This window comes from Rhipicephalus microplus, chromosome 10, assembly GCF_043290135.1.
Source record: "Rhipicephalus microplus isolate Deutch F79 chromosome 10, USDA_Rmic, whole genome shotgun sequence".
NCBI classification, from domain to species: Eukaryota; Metazoa; Arthropoda; class Arachnida; order Ixodida; family Ixodidae; genus Rhipicephalus; species Rhipicephalus microplus.
In genome coordinates this window covers 52,610,854-52,633,020 of record NC_134709.1, presented here as the reverse complement: position 1 = coordinate 52,633,020, position 22,167 = coordinate 52,610,854, and the positions used below count along the sequence as shown (strand labels likewise).

The window sequence follows — 22,167 nt, the reverse complement described above, 5'->3', positions numbered from 1 at the left end:
TATATATATATATATATATATATATATATATATATATATATATATATATATATATATATATATATATATATATATATAAACACATCTTGACGAATGAAGAGGGTTTCACGCTGGACAGTAGACGGCTGTGAGTGCACCGAGAGTGACACAGCGACGATGAACGACAGGCTGATAACTCGCTAGGAGTGAGTTGCACTTCACGTCCCCTCGTGCGTTGATGACGTTTAACACTCCCACACAAGTTCCTTTGATTGTATTTATTGTATCATATCCTTCAGCGAGGTCAATATAAAAGTCTCGCTTGTACAGACAATTATTACAAAAAAATGTCGTGAAAATCAGCAAAAGCTGCTTCAGTGAATTCTTCGAAATCGAGATGTTGTTTTCGCCGAGCACGGTTTAACATCCCCAGTTTTTATTGCATTACGACATACTGCCCTCAAGCACAGGCCACGAGGAGGGTTGGTTTTTCACAAGGAAATGACGTTGGAGTGAACGTCGAGAGAAGTGCGAGCATTCGAACTTGTGTAAGATGAGTGAAAGTGGACGTAGTACATGGATACGCAACAGTGACAGTGGAAACAAGGCCTCAGAGTGAAATCGTTGACAAAAAATAAACATGCGCGCATTCGCAAAACGAATCTACCTGTCATTGCCGTGAAACCTGCAGAAATCGATGACTTCGCCGGTATGGCAGTTCCTGCGGTGCCGTGCAATAGTACAGTGACTACCCATAATAACTTAGATGAGCGGATACAAAAATGCTAAAAAGAAAACAGAACGCCAAGCACCACGCCAAGTACCGGATGAAAACTATCTGCACATATGCGCGTCAGCTGCTTCCGACGAAAAGCTGTGGCACAGGTTCTCCACTTCATCACCGATAAGAGTATCCAGAGCAGAACCTTGTTCTTAACGCGCACGCGTTAAATTTACCCGTGTCTGTGCTCGTAATTCCTGGGTAGATATAAAGTGTCAATCACCTGTGGCACATACCTGCCGGCCGGTATGTGTCACGCGTTTCGCGGAAAGGATTTGACGACGTACGTGACGGGATTGGGAAATTAGTCATGTCATCACCATCGAGTCATATTTGTCAAACTATCTTACCCTTCCATACTAATTTGGTTTACCCCAAGTTGAGGGGATGATAAAAAGAGAACCAAGACGGAGGTGGATGGGTGGATAGATAGATAGATAGATAGATAGATAGATAGATAGATAGATAGATAGATAGATAGACAGATAGATAGATAAATAGTTAGATAGATAGATAGATAGATAGATAGATAGACAGATAGATAGATAGATAGATAGATAGATAGATAGATAGATAGATAGATAGATAGATAGATATGGATAGATTCACACTCGAAGTTCCGTGCAGTATATACGCAAAGAAATGTTTCGCAGCATTAATGTTCCGCATTAAGAAAGGGCAGTTAAAGACGACCAAGAAGCCTCAGGCGCTCCTTAGTGTTCGCAAAATTAAATTCAGTGGGCTATGAAGTACACTTCCATGCCTTTAATTTCGGTAGTGCTTGAAGTGCTAACAGCGTGTCTCCTACGCTGTTTGTACAGATTTCCAGTTTACTTGTCGATGATCTTTTCATAAGTTAACTGGATCAGGCACAACAATGTTTCTTTTCTCTCTTGTAGTCCTAAACATAGAATAATGAGACCGACAATACAAATGAAAACGTTGTTGAACGACTGTGAAACGTTTGCTGTATGCTGGTTCTGATGATACCCAAAGCCGGGGCGAACTGTAGCCGCTCAGACATCCGTCGATGCGACAGGAATGATAGCCGTTGGTGGCCGCGCTGCAAGTAAAAAAAAAAAATTATTGTGAGTGTAAATCTATGAAAAATCACTGTCACGTTTTGCGTCATGATACCGTGCGATAAGTAGACACATGCACACAGTATCGCACGACGCGACTGCGTCTTACAAGTGAGCGAGAGAGCTTTCACAAAGGGCGTGCTCTCAGAAAGATCGCATTTCGCTGTGATTACTTCGTAGCCAAAGAAGTTGATGCGATTGAAGACAATGAGCGATTTCATGGGCCTGTATCCTAGTGATGGTTGATATATGTCAAAGGGACATCAGCATCATAGTCATATTTGCATTTGACACTTTAACCTGTTACAGCCTCGCGTCAATCGCAGTTTTTGGTGGCGACGTGAGCCGCTGCTGCCGCAGCCGGTGTCCGACAAAGATATTGCCCATAATAAGAGAGAGAGAAAGAAAAAGTAAAGGTATTTTAGCTCCAACTTTGACCAGACTCGGATTTTGTGCGTGGGAGTCAGATACGTTACACTAGGACACGCCACTGCTTGCTGCGTCGCATGTGGCTCGCCAGAGGCGTCCAGTTAAACGGGGAGCTATGTAGTCATGCCTTGTTAGAGCCTGACCACATGTACGCATTGCAGCGCGTCAGCGCTTCGCGTCTGGACTCGGCGCCACGCCGAGAGATGGCGCGCAGCTTCGTCGAGACGCACGCCCTATCTCTCCGTTGGATGGATGGATGGATGGATAGATGGATGGATGGATGGATGGATGGATGTGGCTGTACCCTTTAGATCGGGCGGTGGCTCACGCCACCAAGCCGTAATACTTAGTGAAACAAAAACTAGATTTATGTTTTTTTCCCCTTAAATAGTGAGGTTAAGGACTCGTATACTTTGCAGTGAAGGATTTAATTTTCACTCGTGCCTTGACTTTAGCCACCAATCAGATAACCTCCTTCTAGTTAAGTCTACCCGCTTAAAGTCTATTTTGCCCTCCCTGTCCCTAAACCCTAGTGCTTTGAAAAACTCTGCGTCCTCATTCTGAACTGTAGGGTGAAGCCCTTTACAGAACATTATCAAGTGTTCGGCAGTTTGCTCTTCCTCTCCACACGCACGGCATACCGTGTATACCCTTTCGTATTTGGCCCGATATGTCTTGGTTCGCAATACTCCCGTCCTGGCCTCATACAATAGAGAACTACCCCGAGTATTGTCATAGATCCTTTCCTTGGCTATTTCTTGCTTAAAAGTTCGATAGATCTCTAGTGCGGACTTCTTAATCATGCCGATTCTCCACATGTCAGTCTCCGTTTCCTTCACTTTCTTCTTAACCGATAATTCTTTTTGGTTTGGCCCCCTGCTGTTATCCAAGTATTTACCAGTCAATTTTCTGGTTCGCTTCCTCCATTTTGTATCGACATTATTCATGTACAAGAAGCTGAAAACATTCCTAGCCCAACGCTCCTCCCCAATTTCTCTCAATCGCTTCTCAAATTTCATCTTGCTGCTACCTTCCCTGACCTCGAATGATGTCCATCCCATATCACCTTGTACTCCCTGATTATTACCGTGAGCTTCTAAAGCACGCCTACCTATTCCATGTTGCTTAATTTCTAATCTGGCTTGAACTTCTGATCTTATGCAGAAGACTGCATTGCCGAACGTCAGACCAGGAACCATGACCCATTTCCATATTCCTGTCACAATATCGTACCTATTGTAGAAAGAGGGCGTGGCGCCACCTACGGAGGGAGGAGGCGTATGTCTCGACGAAGCTGCGCGCTATCATCTCTCTACTTAGAGAAAGGGCGCGGCGCCGAACCTACACGCCAAGCGCTGACGTGCTGCAACACGTATGTGTGGTCAGACCTTTGCGTAGAGGGTGAGGGCTGTGAGGCGTGATGCCCTTTACAGGATATTCGAATTGTGAAACCTTGCAATTGGGAAAGCGTTGTTTGCGGATATTTGAAAAAAATCGTTCGTCTTATTAGTGTTTCCTTCACGATGCTAACATGTTCTCCAGTACAGTACACGTAACACAGTCGGCCTGAACCAAATAACACGAACAACTCTCTCCTGTAGAGCTTGAATTTTCTCTGAATTTATTATCGACTGGCGGTCATGGCAGTATGAAGCTTGCATACTATTGTGCAACCAGTAACCGGTGCGTTCTCTATTTTCTGGTTTTATTGAGCCGGCTTGTCATGCGTTCGCTAAATGTGTACCATCCGTGGGGTAAGTGGAGCGTGTGTACATAATATCAGTTGAGAAAAAAAATAATCAGTTCAGTTCACTGCGTAGTGCTGCACTTACTTTCGCAGTTCCCTTCGTACATGGTGATGTCATCTAGAGCGAAGCCTCCATCCGTGGCCTCCCCTTCGAAGTGGATCTGGAACGACGCACGACAAGGGTGTTCCGTGAATTTTACTGTCACTATCACATCTGGAACAACACGAAATGTCAGATGCTTTACTGTGGTAAAAAAAAAAAAAGGTAGACCGCAGTTTCTTATTATGGTAATCGCAGTTTAGGGAGGATGATGAGGGCTAACAAAAAGACCACAACATATCTACGGAGAGAATGATGATGAGCGGGGCGAAGCGTCCATCAGCCCGTCCGTGTTTCCGTCCGTTCGTTCTTGCTTCCGTCCGTCCACGTGACCATCCGTGCGTCCATTCATGCGTCCGTCTGTGAGTCCGTTCATCCATCTCTGTGTCAGTTCGTGCGTCCATCCGTCAGTACGTTCGCTCGTCTATCCATCTGTCCGTCCGTCTGCTAGTCTGTATGTCTGTCCATCCGTGCGTCCATGTAGTGAACACTCCAAGTACCGCCATCTCGCATTCCCTGTGGCACATACCCGCTCTAGAGTGGGTATGTGCCACCGGTGGCTACGTACTACATACATACATACATACATACATACATACATACATACATACATACATACATACATACATACATACATACATACATACATACATACATACATACATACATACATACATACATACATACATACATACATACATACAAGGGATGGACAGACCCACCCCTTAAGGAGCTTCGCCCCTAAAAAGCCTTGGAACATCTTATCCATGCAGTGTTCTGCTTGGAAGCTTTATCGATCACAGGAGCAAACTAAAAGAAAGGATGAATGCCGCCACGAAATTTATTGTGGGCTAAGAAGAACGTGTAAAATACATCGAAATAATGGTATTATAGGGAGCTGGAGAAGTTGTAGAGGCATAGGCGTATCAGTGACGTGCAATTAGTGACCTGCAATTAGCACTCGCATGAAGTGCACTAATATATAGAGACGAAGACATAGCTCCGCAGTCACTGATACTATGTGCAATCATGCTTAAAAAATAAATATTCCAAGAACTTGAGCCTTTCGGCCCTGGTGTCGTCAATTGGCGACACCATACACAACATCTCCTAGAACCTTGAAAACACAATAAAATCCGCTTATTCTAAAGAAAGTACTTATTGAACTATCCCCACTGCTATCGACACCACCGTTGTTTCATTTTTGCGGAGCATGGAGTCGTAAAGAAGAAGAATCTGAGCCGAGGTCGTTGGTGACGATGACGAAGGCAAGCAGAGGCGGGAAGGCGGCACTTTCGGGTTGAAGTCCTGAAGTTGCTTTAAGAGCTCTAGCACTTTCAAATACTACGTTTGTTCAGATTTTGTGAACTCTAGGGCATCGCAGAAATAACTTTGCTATATTTTTTTGTCAATTCATGACTATAGGGCATGATGATCTAACCTGATGTGAAGGTTGTAAATCGATTCATAAATACTTGCACTACTCTCTAATATTATTGCTTGTGGTTTTCTTAGACCCAAACTGCTAGTAAAATACGTACTAAGAATGTAACTGACAAAAACGAAAATTCCAGGGCTGATAGGGTTAAGGCGGCTTAGACTACGAGAAGTGCAAGTATATTTTTTTTCTGAAGTAAGTTCAAGTGTCAATTACGACTCGCAACTTTGAATCGACCTAGCGACGCCGCGACTTCTGAGTGTTGTAGATCCGCCACTGTTATCTAGTGGTTGTAAACGGTCGGCTGTTGGCCCCTAAGGTCGTGGAATTGAATCCAGGCCACGGAGGCCACACTTTCGATGAAAGCGAAAACACTCGAGGGCCACGTACTTAGATTTACGTGCACGTTGAAGAACCCCGAGCGGTCGAAATTCGCGGAGCCCTCCATCACGGCGTTCCTCATATTCTATCGCGATTTTGAGACGCCAAACCCAATCAATTATCATTATATCTGCGTGCTGTAAAAACGAAGAGGGGACGCATCACTCGAATGCTTTGAGTAGTCCTCTAATATTGAGTAGGCCGACTATCGATAGTGTATCTGTCAACACACACTTCCGTTAACAAATCTTCGTTATCGTGTGACGTCAGCAGGACGTCACACAACGAAATTTGCAGCGTCACATGACATCGTTTAAAGGCTCGACCGTATACGTACGCGTTGCAGCGCGTGGCTTAGAGACTCGGCGTCGCACCTTCTTCACAGAGAGGGGGGAGGGGGGCGCAGAATTGCGTAGCCACTCTCCCCGTCTCTTCTATAGGGAGAGGGTGCGGCTCCGAATGTGCACGCCACGCGCTGACGACCTGCAACGCTGGAACCTTGCCCCTGCTGCCGCCTGTTTGCCGCTTCAGCCATGACAAACACGCCTCGACTTTACACACGTACACTATCACATATACACATACACTACACATATCCCAGACATATTTCTACACATATATATGTGTAGAAATATGTGTAGGATGTGTGTCCAATAATTCCGTATGTTTCCGTAAGAACTTTACGAAAATATTTGAAAAAGTATAAAAAAATATACGGAAAACATATGGACTCTGTATGAAAACATATGGAATTATTTGACTCGCATACGGAGCGTTTCAGTAGGGATACTGAAACATATACTTATACTCTATCACCCCTATCCTATTCATACCCCTTCTTCTACAAGGCAATGCGCCGTGTCGCCCAAGAGGCAGACAGAAATTAGGTGCCTTCTTCTATCATGTCTAGAATCAATCAATCAATCAATCAATCAATCAATCAATCAATCAATCAATCAATCAATCAATCAATCAATCCATCAGTTACGCGTGGTCGGGCCCTAAACGTCAATGGTGCGCCGATCCACGATGCTTTGGAACACCACGGAAGGTGCAGAAAGCGTCAGTGGACGGGGGAGGAACATTGGAGTCGGAATGGCGATGAGAGAGCAGAGCTGGCGATGTCCCCATCAACTCCGCCGGTCTTTCACTAAGTGGAATAGCCCCGAGTGTCTAAATTCTCCAAACAAGGACTTTCCTCAACCTATATCTATTATTCAATGATTGCCACAACATAAAGTCACCTCTACCGGTTCGAACATTACTATATATGCAGAGAAAGACACGTTTCAAGCGGTAAGTTCATTCTGCCCGAGTGGCATGCATTTATGACGAAAGACCACTTGAGCTTACTGGAAATAAAATAAAGAAAATAGTCCCTTTGCAGTTCAAACTCCACATGACGTCAGCCTGTAGCATGCCTGTCATGTTTCCCTATCAATTCAAGACATGCAAACTTATGTGTATGCTAGTACGAATTGTTTGATGTGATTTTTATTGCTTATTTTCCAAATAAGTACCCATGTATAGCAGCTACAGGTTGAATGCTAATAAATATGCATAAGTATGTGTTTGCATATATCTATTATGAGGAATCCCAGGATCTCCATCACTTTTGAGGAATTGCTTTATTCAAGACGAGCTTGAGCTGACACACACTGACGATAAATACGGATGAGAAAGTTATACAAATAATGATGACACGTCCAGTTGACAATGAAGAATCAATGACTGCGCTCACAATATTGATATGATCAGTTTTGTTTACTTTCACGTTAGCTGTCCAGTAAGTACATTCCTTGTTGCACATTGTTGCACTGGACTCGCAACTAGCCACTTTAGGCTATCGGTCCAAATAACCGCTCTGTATTGAGTATTGCATTCATCAAAAAAAAGTTTCATTGATTGATTGATTGACTGGATTGATTGACTGGCTGCTTAGACTGACCTTGAATGGTGCCTCGGCGGCCACTTTGACTTGTCCGTATCGCCAGTCCGGCCGGCTGGTGTCCATGCGACGCGTAGACAGGCGCCACAGAAGAGTTCGCGGCGCGGCTGCGTTTCCGTTGGTGGCGCCATCGTCGCCCGCTGGGGGCGCCTCGGGTGCCTGGAACACGCTCAGAGTGGACGACTCGCCACGACCGAAAGGAGCGAACCAGAAGCTCAGGCATCGCTCGGCCTGGCCTTCGAGAGCCGGGATGGTCGAACTGCGGAGGACTGGGTTCTGCACCGAGTTCTGGTTGAATATGTCGAAGAAGATGTAGCCAGCTGCGAGCGGGGAGGCAGAAAAAAGTGTAACTTAAGTGATGACGCATGGATATAAATGAATAATAGTGACATTTTGCGCACAAATATGCCCTACCGGTAATGAGGGGACGCCGCAGAGGCATACTGCAGAATAATTTTGGCCACTTAGAACTATTTAGCACTTGCTTAAGAGTGCTTAAGTGTTAACTGCCTGAAGTTCACCTGGGCTTAAGTGTGCCCGCCGTGGCCAGGAAGTGAACTGACGTCGACAAGCTTAGCCGTGTCAGAACTTAACTGCTGAACAACCCCTCCGGGTGAAAGACAGACATCTGGCTGAATCTGTGTATGCAGTGAAAGATAGCTGGGTGGTCAGTTAGTTATTATGTGCACAAATGTGTATGTGCGAGAAAGCACCAGTAATGGGACATCTATGAACGTGAACTGATTTGCATACAAAACGCAAAGCAGATACGTCGTGTTCTTTCTTTCTCGGGGTCTGCTTCTCGTGCTTCACTCGCACAATGGTGGTACATAAGGTGTGACGTAACTCACTCGGTGCCCGGTACGTGTGGTCCTGCAGGTTGGCCGGTCGGCTGACCACCGACGCCAGCCTCCAGGTGAGAGAGTCTCTGGGCGCCGAGCCCACGCGCCCTACCAGGTTGGTCGTCGGAGCCGTGTCCGTGTGGTTGGTCCAGCCGCACATGTCGCGCTCGAACGAGCACTCGCCTGCGAACATGGTTTGATTGATTGATTGATATGTGGGGTTCAACGTCCCAAATCCAGCATATGATTATGAGAGACGCCGTAGTGGAGGGCTCCGGAAATTTCGACCATCTGGGGTTCTTTAACGTGCACCCAAGTCTGAGCACACGGGCCTACAACATTTCCGTCTCCATCGAAAATGCAGCCGCCGCAGCCGGGATTCGATCCCGCGACCTGCGGGTCAGCAGCCGAGTACCTTAGCCACTAGACCACCGCGACGGGGCGCCGGCGAACAGCGTCCACCTATGTGACTACACAGCGTGCCTGGTTACAACGTATTCAGGATCACTAGATCTGCGCGCCTTGTTGAGACGCGTTGGGAGAGGGGGAAAGGCGGCAGAATGATCGAGGATGAAGAACACTTAGCTACATCATCGGCACTGCCGCAAACAAGGGGTGGGTGGTGATGTTGATCCCCCTGCCGCTTTTAGTCATCGGCGTGAAAAGTTGAGTGCGAATGTATTTTTCGGGGAGATTACCTCGCGTCGATTTCATCGCGTTTTCAGTTGTCTGTATATGCGCGGATTCTAAATGCAGCCGTGCCAACGTGCTCTTCTCTGCTGTCGCAATTATGCTCGCGGAATCCCATTAGATGATGCTATGTCAAGTCAGGTCAAGTCAAGCTGTTATTACAACTCGTCAGTCCCATGTGGTAGAAGATGCTTACCCGGGATCGCCTTTGCTTTTTCGGGAAACGCTGCGGTAGAGAGAAAAAACAAAAACGTTACAAGCAGGCCCTATTGCCACAATACGGTGTTCAATCAAGTCACATAAAATCATTTTTTACATTACCTCGAACATCTGCACACTTCAGCACTAATAGATCGAGCAAGATGGTGCATGAAGCCACCTGCACCTCCCTAAGATTGCATGTTAGGGTAATCCACGTTGGTTTCCTTTGTATACTTCCGGGTGGCCCTCGGTAGCGGCAGTCTTTTTTTTCTTTTAAGAACACTGCTCTGGTTATTTGACTCCTATGAAGATTTGAATAGGGCATGCACGTGTTTCTCAACGTGAACCGACATGGCATGGTACACGGGCCTTTGGCATATCATCTCCACCCAAATGTGACCGCCTCGACGTTTGGGTCAGCAGCTGAACACCGTTACCACTGATCCACCGTGGCGGACTGAATACCTGCATGTAAGTTTGTTGTGTATGTATGTAAGCACCGCTGTATGTGTATGTATGGATGTATTAGTATAAATGTACGTATGCATGGATGCAGAACACCATATGAATGTTAATCCGGGCCCTTGAAAGTGCTACATACTTAAAGCATAGAGCCTACGTTTACCTGTACGACCGGTGTAATGCACTGAGTCGATTCCCATTCGCTTGTCGATAGTTTCAGCGCAAGAATGGTATGGAGAGATGGATGGACTGATGACTTTATTGAAGTCCTTCGGTGCATGTGCTTAGCGAGCAGCGGGACACTCCCACGTCGGGACCGAGATACCTTGCCCCTCCACCGCGTCACGGTCCCTATGAACTGTTTCAAAGCAGGTTTGCCTTTGGCTGGACTTTAAAATGCGCCAGAATTCAAGCCAAAAGTACCCAAAGTAGCCGTGTTGTGTCATATTATCACCAAATTGGTACCCAAACAAAACAGGAGCCCTATTGCGTAGAGGAAATGTAGAGAAACTAGCCATGGCGCCGTATAAAAATTTTTTTCGCCAAAATCGAAAAGTAGCCAATTTGACGCAAAGTCACAGACCCTCCTTTATGGTCCGAGCAGCACAGAGCTCGGTACCAGGACTACAACCGGGGGATAGGACCATAGGATGGTGAACTTCCTCATAAGTCGATTCACTCGGACTCAGATCGATTCGATAGTCCAAGTCTGAGCGAGTCCAAGTGAGTAATATTTTGGCGAGTTTGAGTCACAGTTATTGTGGTTGAAGAAAATTTTTCGTGATAGCTATGCCGAGTGAGTTTGGCTCAGGAAAAGTTTGGTGGGTCTGAGTCCGAGTGAGCCCAAAGCTCAATATCTATTTCTTGAGTGAATCTGAGTGAGTTCTATCAGTTTTTGCCGAGCTATGTACCAAGCAAGGTTTGGTAGCGGTCCCGGGAATGGTTCCATGCGTAACGGGTAGTGCGTGGTGAAGTGTTGAGTGTTATATGGTCCCTGTATTTCAGAACATGGCGCATATCCATTTTACTGGCGGATAAGACGGCCCCTTCCAGTCACGGTACACCGAAACTTTGTCATCTTCGAGGAGTACGAGGCCAACGGCCGTCTGCTCGGTCACCTCACGGCTATCCGTGCGGGCCATTCACACGTTTATGACCATCGAGAGAAGACTTGCTCGAGACAAAGAACTCCTCCGACAGCCAGGCGCCACCGGCGAAGCATGCTGCTTTGCGTATGCGGACAAGCACTATACGCCATCTTCGAGTTAACCGCGCAAAAGCAAATTTAGCCCCCAAGAAGTCATGCACTCAACTGTTGCAGTCACCGTCGAAGAAGCTGACGTCGTCCACTGCCACGTAGCCGACCCTTCCGTGGCCCCAGATGCCTTCGAGCACCACCTGCGCAAGAGCAAACCCGGATAAGACATAAAGAACGGGACAGCAAAATGACAGGACACACGCTAATTCGTAAGGACGACAATTTACCGCTTACGTACGCAAGATGCCTGAAGTGATTACTGACGTGGATTTAAGCTAAACGCTTCGGCCTCACAGCCTTGTGAACGGGGCTTCAGTGTGGAGCCGAAACGCTATCATTTTTTCGGCAACATCTTTCGATGGCGTTCGTTGTTGTTTATCTCAAGCGTCCTCCTACATTATTTTTCTTTTTTTTTCAGCTACCCAACTTCGCCTTGCGAAATTTCGTACAGCTCATTTGTCATACTCAGTCCCAAGAAAGGAAAACTACTTTCTCTCAAAACATCTCTGAGTGTATGCGTGTTTCGAGTGGCGATGCATGGTAGCAGTTCCCGTGTACCTGGTAGGCCTCGTTGATGGGGTTCCCGTCGGGCAGCTTGATGGGACACCGGGCCACGAGCCACCGGGAGGCCTGGTGGTTGTTGAGCCTCCACACGGTCTGCAGAGAGAAAAGACCCGGGGCCGCGTCTCGGAGCACGTGCACCCGCAGAGAGCCCAGGCTCGGGCCCGCCGGGTCGATGGTGCGCTCGAACATGTAGTACGCGAACGAGATGCACCGGGGAAGCGCGCTGTCCGGCCCCAGCTTCGGGCTCACAAGCCACGCCTTGGAGCCGCCCCGCTGAGGCAGGTGGCTCGAGCTGGCGAGGTTCATGTAGTACCCTGAAGGTATACAGCGACAGATTTCATTTACTAAGGCTGAAGGCCTGCTATCGGGCATTAAGTAGGGAGGAATAACAAGCAGTGATGTTGTGACAAAGGCACCAAACGTTAATGGACAAGATGAATGACCAGAATAAAGCATAAATAAAACACTAATCTCAGAATTCGCGAAATACAGTGCAAATGATATAAGCATGATGCAACGATAATACAAAGCAATAACACAAGTTCGACGTGCAGAAGTATTAGAGTAAATGCAAGAAAAGCACAACCAACTTCCAAATTAGCGATTAATGAGGCATATCGAACCAATAGTCAACCAACCGATGAGCTATAATGAAAGGTATGGTCGTTTTGGTTTGGTAAAGTCGTTCGAAAGGAAACTAATTTTTTAACAATGACCATGAATTGCCATAGTGCTTTATAAAGAAAGCAACAGAATACCAATCAAGAAGGGTGTAAGGCAGGGGGACACAATATCCCCAATGATATTTACCGCGTGCTTACAGGAAGTTTTCAGAAGTCTAGAAAGGGAACAGTTAGGGATAAGAGTTAATGGAGAGTACCTTAGTAACCTGCGCTTCAACGATGACATTGCATTGCTGAGCAACTCAGGGGACGAAGTGCAACTCATGATTAAGGAGTTAGACAAGGAGAGCAGAAAGGTGGGTCTTAAAATTAATCTGCAGAAAACGAAAGTAATCTACAACAACCTCGGAAAAGAGCAGCGCTTCGAGATAGGTAGTAGTGCACTTCAAGTTGTAAAAGACTATGCCTACTTAGGGCAGGTAATAACCGCGGAGCGGAACCACGAGATTGTAGTAATTAGAAGAATAAGAATGGGGTGGAGCACGTTTGGCAAGCACTCTCAAATTATGACATGTAGATTGCCACTATTCCTCAAGAGGAAGGTATATAACAGCTGTATCTTGCCGGTACTTAGTTACGGAGCAGAAACCTGGAAACTTACAAAGAGGGTTCAGCTTAAATTGAGGACGACACAGCGAGCAATGGAAAGAAAAATGGTAGGTGTAACATTAACAGACAAGAAGAGAGCAGAGTGGATTAGGGAACAAACGGGGGTTAAGGATATTATAGTTGAAATGAAGAAGAGGAAATGGACATGGGCCGGGCATGTAGCGCGTAGACAGGATAACCACTGGTCATTGAGGGTAACTAACTGGATTCCCAGAGAAGGGAAGCGGGTTAGGGGAGACAGAAGGTGAGGTGGGCAGATGAGATTAAGAAGTTTGCTGGTATAAATTGGCAGCAGCAAGCACAGGACCGGGTTAACTGGCGGAACATGGGAGAGGTCTTTGTCCTGCAGTGGACGTAGTCAGGCTGATTATGATGATGATGATGAATTGTGGAAGAGCGTTTCATTCAGTAATCGGTAAGGCAATAGGTAATTGCACAGAGTATCACTTTATTAATTAAGCAATGATTCTTATAACTAACTGCCTAAGTAAACAAGCTAGGAGAAAAGGTCCTGTTAGAAAGTTCTAGGTTTTTCGTAAAACGTCCGATTAGACAGTCTCTAACTTTCCGTTTGTTTTTCTTAAGTTTCAATTGCAGAACAACATTATTCACGACAAGTGCATGGATGCACAGAAGAACGCACACGCACACGGATGCGTGTGATGAAAGCAACATCAGCACTCTTGTAAATCACATAACTGAGCAAGTGTCCGTCTTTCAGTACGTCTCCGATGCTTTGAGCACCAAGAAAAAACGAAAAAAAACCTCTCGATGACATCCCCCCCTTCACCCCCCTCTGCCCCCGCCGTGCCTGGAACACTTGTTTGGACGTTACGCAGTTGCGAGATAAATGGCTACCTGACTGGCTACCTGAATGAAATGATCCGCTGCAACTGAATTGGGTCGTACGTTCTCAGCAAAAGAGTGTGATGTATAGGCAAAGGTCACTGACCGTCAGGTTTTCGCTTGGTGTGGTCAGCGGGAGGACCGTTGACCCCGTAGCTGTACTGTCGGGTCCAGTCTAGATCGTCCAGGCCGTCGGCCGGGTGAGGGTTAGTCCAGCCGCACGTGTCCTCCTCGAAGTTGCAGTCACCTGCGCGTTCGGTAGGACGGCTAATCGTATGAAGGCCTGACCACACGAACGCGTTGAAGCGCGTCAGGGCGTGTCTTCTAAGACGCGGCGTCGAGCCCTCTCCCTTCTGGAGAGAGGGGTGCGCAACTTCGGTTATCCAAGAGCCCAAACTCCCAATTGGGAGAGGCCATGGTGCCACGTCAGAAAACGCGCTGACGCCATGTGAGTGGTCAGTGTGCGAAGTCGGTCCCCTACGTTTACACAGTCAGACCAGTGCTATCTTGCGTAGAGAAGCGCGTAATTGGTTGAGAAGAATGAACACAGCACAGAAAAGACGCTCACTTGCAGTTAAGTTTATCGCGAAAAAAAAAAAAAAGCTATACACAAAGTAAGCTTATGCGCAAGTGAATTCCCCCCAGAAACTATCACAAAAATATTGCCAAATCGAAGACAAAATCGGTAACAGCCTAGATACATAACCGTTCAACTGCTGTGAATGAGTCTAATTTATTTCATCGTCAAATGCACCGAATGTGCGCTAACGCATGCGTCGGCTGCAAGAAGATAACCATATCTTTAAACGTATTTAATTTCAATGAACTTCGCATTCAGTTTTTGGGAAGGCATTCACTATGGAATCCTTCATCGCTCTTCGGTGAAGCGTGGTACCCGCTACACACTTGCAGCAAATTATATGAAATTTTTTGATGATGTAGCTGACGACGATAAAGAATTAGGCCTATCGCTATTGTGATGGGCTAGTCCCATTCGACGACCCCCCCCCCCCCCCCATTACGCAGTTCTCATTGTGTGACGCCTGTTTTTTTTTTTTTTTTGCTGTTCTAGACGCTATATTACACACACCGACATGAAGGCTGGCCAGGGTCAGTTTGCCAAGGAGTTCCAAGCACCGGCGTAGCTCAGTGGTAAACACTGGGCTGGCACGCAGGGGACCAAGATCCGAATTCCATTGTGTCCTTGCTGTTTTTAAAGACACTTTTTGGCGACCTTGGACTGAAAATTTTTGTCTGTCTGTCTTTCTATACATTTGTCTGTTTGTCCACCCTCATCGATACCTCAAACGGTACCAAACGGTGAACCCCATCCGCAGCGCCCACCAATATTGACTTCATAGTTGTGCGATTGTCAATTAAAAAGCAATTATTACGCATATCTGAGACAGCATAACAGTACGTTGATGTTTTGTATGTCTGCCTTTATACTTGAAGAGGCACACACAAGTAACTCTGAGGACTGTAGCGTTTATCGCGCTGCGCGGACAGTGCAACGCAATGCTCGAAAAGGCAAATGTTTCCAACGCTTTGTTACGACGATACGGCGGTGCAACCTGCCCGTCGCTTTGCGTTCTAAACCTTATAACCTCCGAGACTGGCGCGCATCTTTCTCCGGGGACGCGCACGCCTTCGTTTTCAAAGATAACTGCCAGATGGCGCTCGTGTCTAACGTGCGTCGATGCGCTCGTTCGCCTCCGCTGCATGCTCGAGGCACTCTAATGGAGCGCCTCCAGAATACCATTCAGCGATTTTCTTGCGCAGTACATCAAATAAGCGTTTTGTTCACTCTCTCCAGAAGCAAGACTATCGTTTTTTGACGACATTTGCAGTGAATATGCAGATTCGGGCAGATTTTTTTACCTAGTTTTTTTTCGCTTTGTGAAATTGTGGTTACGGACACCGGCAGTGGCGGCGGACAACTGTATACGGTGCGCGCGTGACCCCTGTTGGGATTTCATAATGGCTTTTGCAACAAACACAAAAACGACAAACCCAAAACCTAAAGACGTCACCTTTGAAAAGCTATTCACCGACTTTCAGCGCATGTTTTGTCTCGACGACACATTACAATCGCTACTATCCCTACATATTTAGGGGCGAAGCTCCATAAACCGGCACCCGTTCGTCCCTCGTCGCAGTGCGTAACCAGTCTTACGTTTTGACCTGAAAGGTGCGTGCCGGTGGGAGATTTCTTCTGTGCGCTGTTGAACAGTAAAAAATTCGCAGCGTGCGCGTTCACTAAAAGCCAAATCCTCCTGTCTGACAAGAAAGACAGGAGGATCTGGCAAGAAAGGGTTGCTACGTTATACTCGCTGGGCGTAACCTCCTTGGTTTTAGAAAGGTTTAGCAGCGTTGGGCCGCAGTGCCATGAATAAAGTGGACTACTATATACCATGAACTCGAGGTGGTTAAAGAAGTAGACACGAAGCGCAAGCCATAAGAAAGTGTGCATGTGACACCTCTCGTTTAGTCCTTGGAATGTCCGGTGGATGGCGGTGCTCCTATATCCGGAATATATAATGAAAAGATGCGAGATGGTTGTACTTGGAGTGTTGACTAGATGGACGAACGGACACACCGACAGATGTATGGACGGACACACAGATGGCTGCACGGACGGATGGACGCATGGACAGACGCAGGGGTGGATGCATGAACGAACGCAGGGACGGACGCACGGATGGACTAGCGAATATGCGAACAGACGCACGCACGGACGGGCGGATGGGCGCACGGATGGTCTCACAGAGGGACGCATGAACGGCCGGAAGCAATGACGAATAGACGGACCTATGCTTCGTCCCACTCTCCATCATTCACCCCGTCGATGTGCTGCCATTTTTGGCTTGCGCGTGTCTACGTGTATCTGGGCCTGCTGCGTGCACGTGCGCGCGCGTGTTATTTCAGGAGTTTTCGCGTGTTTGTGCGCAGCCGCAGGAGCGCTCCTCTTCTCTCTGTGCGTGAGTGCATCTAATCGTGAGTGCATCTTCTCTGTGTGCGTGGGTGCACGCGAAATGACGCATGCTTGCGTTTTAAATTTTTTAAACTACAATTTTTCGTCACGAAGCGAGTCGACACTGTTTTTCGAGTAAGCGCCGTTTATGACTGCATTCCTGGAGTCTTTCAAGGGGGAGACGTGAGAGCGTCACCTGCAGCGCCTTCGAAATGCTCCACGTTCTCAGTTCTATTTTGAGGGGCGAAGCTCCTTAGGGTGTGGGGTCGTTCCTTCATCTGATGTAGTATGTGTTAGTAGCCACTTCTAGTTAGTCTTAGTAATTGCTCTATATGCCATTGTGTGTATATCTCCTTGGAAATAATATCAATAGATGGCGCCTTCTTTGTCGATGCAGCTCGACCAGTGAATGGCAAATATACAGCAAGCGTCATTAATTGTGGAAAACAGGTTGATTGTATATCAGCCCAGGACACAGACACAACTATACTCGGCGACAGCTTTTCTTGACATTGGAGCGAAGGCTACGGAGGCGGGGCCTCCGCACATTTGTGTTACTACGCAAGTAGTCTGGCAGCTTGCAGACGATTTCGGTTCCAGTTTCGGTTTTAGCTTGCTCGCTGCACTAGTGTGTTTAGCAAAATGTATGCATGCAAAATGGGAACGTCAGAGTTAAACCTTGATGAGAGTGCATACATGCAGCTAGTCACTGTGCTGTTTATATACTGGTACATATAAAATTTTCCTTTGTTCAGAACGTTTTCCCAGCATTATTCAGCCTTTATAACAGTGAGGTTTAGGTTCCGTGTTCAGCCCAGTATATACGGGTACGCGCCACACGTGATCGAATGTTAACGTTGACGGTATTGAGCCCTGGTACAGGTGAAATGGAAGGCTGGTTGCGGCACGATCCGGCCACGGGCCTGTCTTGTTTCAGTTTTGCTGTATTCGGTTTACGCCCTCAAAGGCTGTCAGCAATGATCGGCGCAGACTGCGCCTCAGTGTTCGAGAAGCCTCACAATTGTTGTAGATCGTTGTTAAGATTGCGCGCAAGACGCGAACAGTGAAGCTTATTTCAGAGCTTGCGCGGCCACCAGTGATAAGGCTGGAAAGTTCGATGCGTGATGTATAAAAGACGGCGCGTCCCAGCAGACGCAGCCAGCGTGCGGAAAACGTGGTGCCGTCCAAGAAAAAAAAAAGAAAAAAAAACTAGGGCGCACGATAACGCATTTTCCATGAACAGCGTTCCATTCTTGTTCTATCCTTATAATGAAGAAAGCTTTATTTATTCGGGCCAAGTAACTATTAGAATCAGAAAATAAAATAGGTACTATTTCCTGGCGCGCGCGCATGCAGGCGGTTCGGCTCTATAGCTTCCACAGCGCTGTCAAAAAAAGCTGTCGCCGAGTATAGTATTGAAGAAGCAGGGATAACCCTATGAAACCCAAGGTCCACTTTCGTTCTAACAGATTCAAATGCAGCCTACCTAAATTTTTGTAAACGCTATATTGACTCCATTGTGCATCGACTTCTTACACAACTCTCCTCCTCACGCTCAGAGGGCGAATCGAAACAGCTGATACGGACCTCCGGCCACTGCGGAGTTAGAGGCAATGAGCTCGTCCATGTCTTGGCCAGAGAATTACCCTTCTGGACCTCTGACCCCGGCATATCGCACCACCCTCAGCTATGAGTATGGACCCGTTCCTAACATACACAGATATTCTAGAACATCAAAGACTTGAAAGACGGAAACTTACGCCCCCAGGGCCAAAGCTCAGTAAAGAATCTCAGGTAGCATGGCGTCGCCTGCAGACCTTGTCTTACCCAAATCCATGTTACTGTCCAAGATAGACATCGACACATGCGCACCAGAATGCAGGTTCTGCGTCACTAAAACAGCCACCCTGTACCACATAGTATGGGAATGCCCACACAATCCACCTCTACAACTCAGATCACAGCACAACACTGTAGGGTGGGAGGCAGCTCTGTCCAGCTCGGATCCGAAGACCCAAGAGGCCCTCGTGAGACGAGCGAGGACAGCGGCCCGTGCCAATGGGACCCCGAACTAAGGAGCCCACTCACCGACACTCCTTCCTCGGTCGCAAATAAATGTTTTTATTCCCTCTCTCTGACGATTAAAGAGGATCTATGGCACTGTTGTCATAATTCACAGCATGTCCAAGGAGTGGATGATGATGATGAGAGGGGCAAAGCATCCGTCCATCACATATGTGCTATAGTGTGATATGAGAGGATGAACGGACGGACGGACGGCTGCTCAAGACCTAGCCTGTCTCGCGTCCGGCAGCATGAACAGCCATAGCCCAGGTTGAATTACATCTATGAAAACATCTGTGACAATTAACAAAAGTTTAAAAGAACAAATTAAAAAGGCCAGACAAAATATAAAGCCACGAGATAGTAAAAACATCGACATTTAACCATCCCTAAATCAAAGCATGTGACAGAGCAAAATATTAACGATGAAAAAATAAAAGGCTCTTAACCAGAGCAAAAGAGAAGGTCAGAACACCATAAGAATAGCAAAGCAGCAACACCAACGTGTTAACAACCCGAAACATTCATGCTGTAGTTGCGTACGTGTTTCGGAGTTCAGACGGGACGGCTTTACGCTCTCCCATAGTAGAGTACCTAGTACTCTAATTTGTTACCCACTTTATCTAAACACACGTGAATGATACCGGATGTGGTCAAGGTACGGCTGTCAGCTCTCCCGTAGTACAGTACTATAAATCGTTAACCACTTCTTCTAAACACACGTTAACTAGATCAGCTCGGGGACTGTTGGTTTCACTTGACCAGGAAAAGGCATTCGATCGCCTCTAACATAGCTTTATATTTAGCGTAATGACAGCATTTGGCTTCTCGCAAAACTTCGTTGAGCTTCTCAGAAACGCATACCGAAATATACGCAGCACGTTGTTTCCTGATGGTTTAGAGAGTGCTCCATTTCCTGTTACCCGTGGTGTTCGCCAGGGGTGTCCTTTATCACCTGCACGTTTTGTACTCAGCCTCGAACCATTCCTTCAATCGCTAATCGCTGATCCTTACGTTAGAGGCCTGCCTCTTCCAGGTAGTGGTACCGTGATGGTGACAGCATTTGCTGATAACATCACGTTGTACTTGAAGAATGAGGACAGTTGATCCCGTAGCCTACGACTTTTTGCTATGTATGGCACGATTTCAGGTGCTGCGTTAAATTTTTCAAAATGACGATATTTATTCGTTGGTTCCCCAGACGCCTGCGTAAGTCCCTTTTTGGTTCTTCAAAAAAGTGGCTCCATTCACATTCTGGGCCTTGATTATACTTGCTACGACATATCAGCCTCCTTGTGGAATTCAGTAGTCGAAGATGTAAAACGACACGTCCGGGAAGCACAAGAGTATGATTTACCGATGCTCGAAAGAAGGTATTTAGCACAGACGGTGTTTTGCGGCCGTGCATGGTACATATTTTATGTTTTACAGCCCCCATTACGAATCACTAGGCCGTTGCAATCCCTCATTGGCTCATTTTTCTGGTCGGGTAGAACAGAGCTGGTTTCCCGAGCAGCTCTTGGGCAACCGAGAAACTGCGGTGGATTCGCATTCCCATCCGTCTCTTTTCGCTGCCGGCCGCTTGCCCTACGATTCTTACTTCGGTTGTTGCATGGTGATCAGTGCCCCGCGTGTGATCTTGCCTCCTATTTCTTAGGCACCAAGTTGCGCTATTTACTACCAGATGCACGGCTTAATTCTGCACCGCAAACACTTAACGTGCCTGCATTTTCCTCAACGGCAGTATCATTTTATCGACACGCGCAGCAGGTTTGTCCCGATGTGGACATTCTTGAAAGCCGCATTGTAGATACAACGGCGGCTCTTCTGCTTCCTCTGGTTCCTCCAGCCCTTCTAGCACAATCAAGACATGTCTCGTGGAGTGCGATAACGGCATCGTTTTTGCATGGTCACCTCCGTGACTTTATGTGGCGTCTTGGATGGAGAGTACTCCCAAGACGAGACAGGCTGGAGAAGTGGGGCATGGCCCCATCTTCCACTTCTCCTAACTGCCCGTTACAGGAGTCTAACCAGCATATGCTGCAGCAATGTGTCATTGCAAAGGTGTTTTGGAAGTCAGTTAACACTAGTTTTCTTGGCCTAGGGGTTAATCGCTTTGTAACATCTGGTCGCTGCTCGCGTAGACGCCTTGCACGCCTTCTAATAGCTGCGGGAGCGTTTTGTTTGTGGCGTAATAGGTGCGAAACTGTTGCGGCAGGTCATCGTCGTCGTGCTCTTTTTCCGATTCTGGAATGCCTCTACTATGAACTCTTATCGTTTCTGTCGGAGGAATTGTTCTTCCTTGGGGAGGAAGAATTTCTGCGACAATGGTCGTGCCGCTTTCTGTCCGCAGTTGACAGATGCGTTCGATTAGTCTTTCACCTGGCCTGGTTCCTATAGCCAGGTCACCTGTCAATGTCTGGTTAGTGCATGTAATCAGTATGTGTTAACTATTTCTATGTGTTTGTATATGTCCCATATGGGTGTGAGCTTTTGTATATATGCACTTCATTCTAACGCTTAAGTTATGTACTTTTTATGAATATTGATACCTGTTGTACATATTTTCTAATATATTCATGAAGTCTTGTAAATTCTGTACATATATCATCATGTACATTGTCCATATTGTGATTAGTGTATATATGTAGTGTATGTAGTTATTAGTACCATGGACTGTGGCCACCCTACGGACTTGGACCCTTCCGTTTAAATGTGTAATGTATGTTGTCCTTTGTCATTTGTTTGTTATTGTGCCTGTTGTACGGACGCTCGTTCCTTAGGCTTGTTGCGTCCCATGATAGACTAAACTTTTTCTAAGTAGAAAAAATTACCTCTGGCTGCCCTAGCATGTAGTCTTCAACAGTGATCGAAACGGCTGAACGCTCTCCCATAGTTGAGTAAGAAGTACTCGAAATCGTTAAACACTTATTCCAAACACACACAGACAACAAAAAACTGATGGAGGGGAAATCATTGCCTAGGAGTGAAGCCGGAAAGATGGCGGCTGCGGTGGCCATCTTACTAGGGGTATGATAAAGTATCACCGCTCAGAGATTACCAACAGAATGTTTCCCTCGCACGCCCAA

At 46.8% G+C, this 22,167-nt stretch overlaps 1 protein-coding gene across 2 annotated transcripts in view; it reads right to left on the bottom strand.

Annotated features, from left to right (window-relative positions):
* Positions 1–242: 242 nt before the first annotated feature.
* The window catches only part of LOC119181695 (MAM and LDL-receptor class A domain-containing protein 1), an 82,419-nt gene continuing 60,494 nt past the window's right edge, over positions 243–22,167 (bottom strand). For both annotated transcript variants that reach the window (XM_075875654.1, XM_075875653.1), the window contains 8 exons: positions 14,147–14,287; positions 11,897–12,216; positions 11,394–11,478; positions 9,614–9,643; positions 8,737–8,910; positions 7,886–8,205; positions 4,104–4,179; positions 243–1,823 (listed from right to left, as the gene is read on the bottom strand). In XM_075875654.1, coding sequence (XP_075731769.1) covers positions 1,777–1,823; positions 4,104–4,179; positions 7,886–8,205; positions 8,737–8,910; positions 9,614–9,643; positions 11,394–11,478; positions 11,897–12,216; positions 14,147–14,287 — 1,193 coding nt within the window. In that variant the 3' untranslated portion in view covers positions 243–1,776. The remainder of the gene's footprint in view (positions 1,824–4,103; positions 4,180–7,885; positions 8,206–8,736; positions 8,911–9,613; positions 9,644–11,393; positions 11,479–11,896; positions 12,217–14,146; positions 14,288–22,167) is intronic.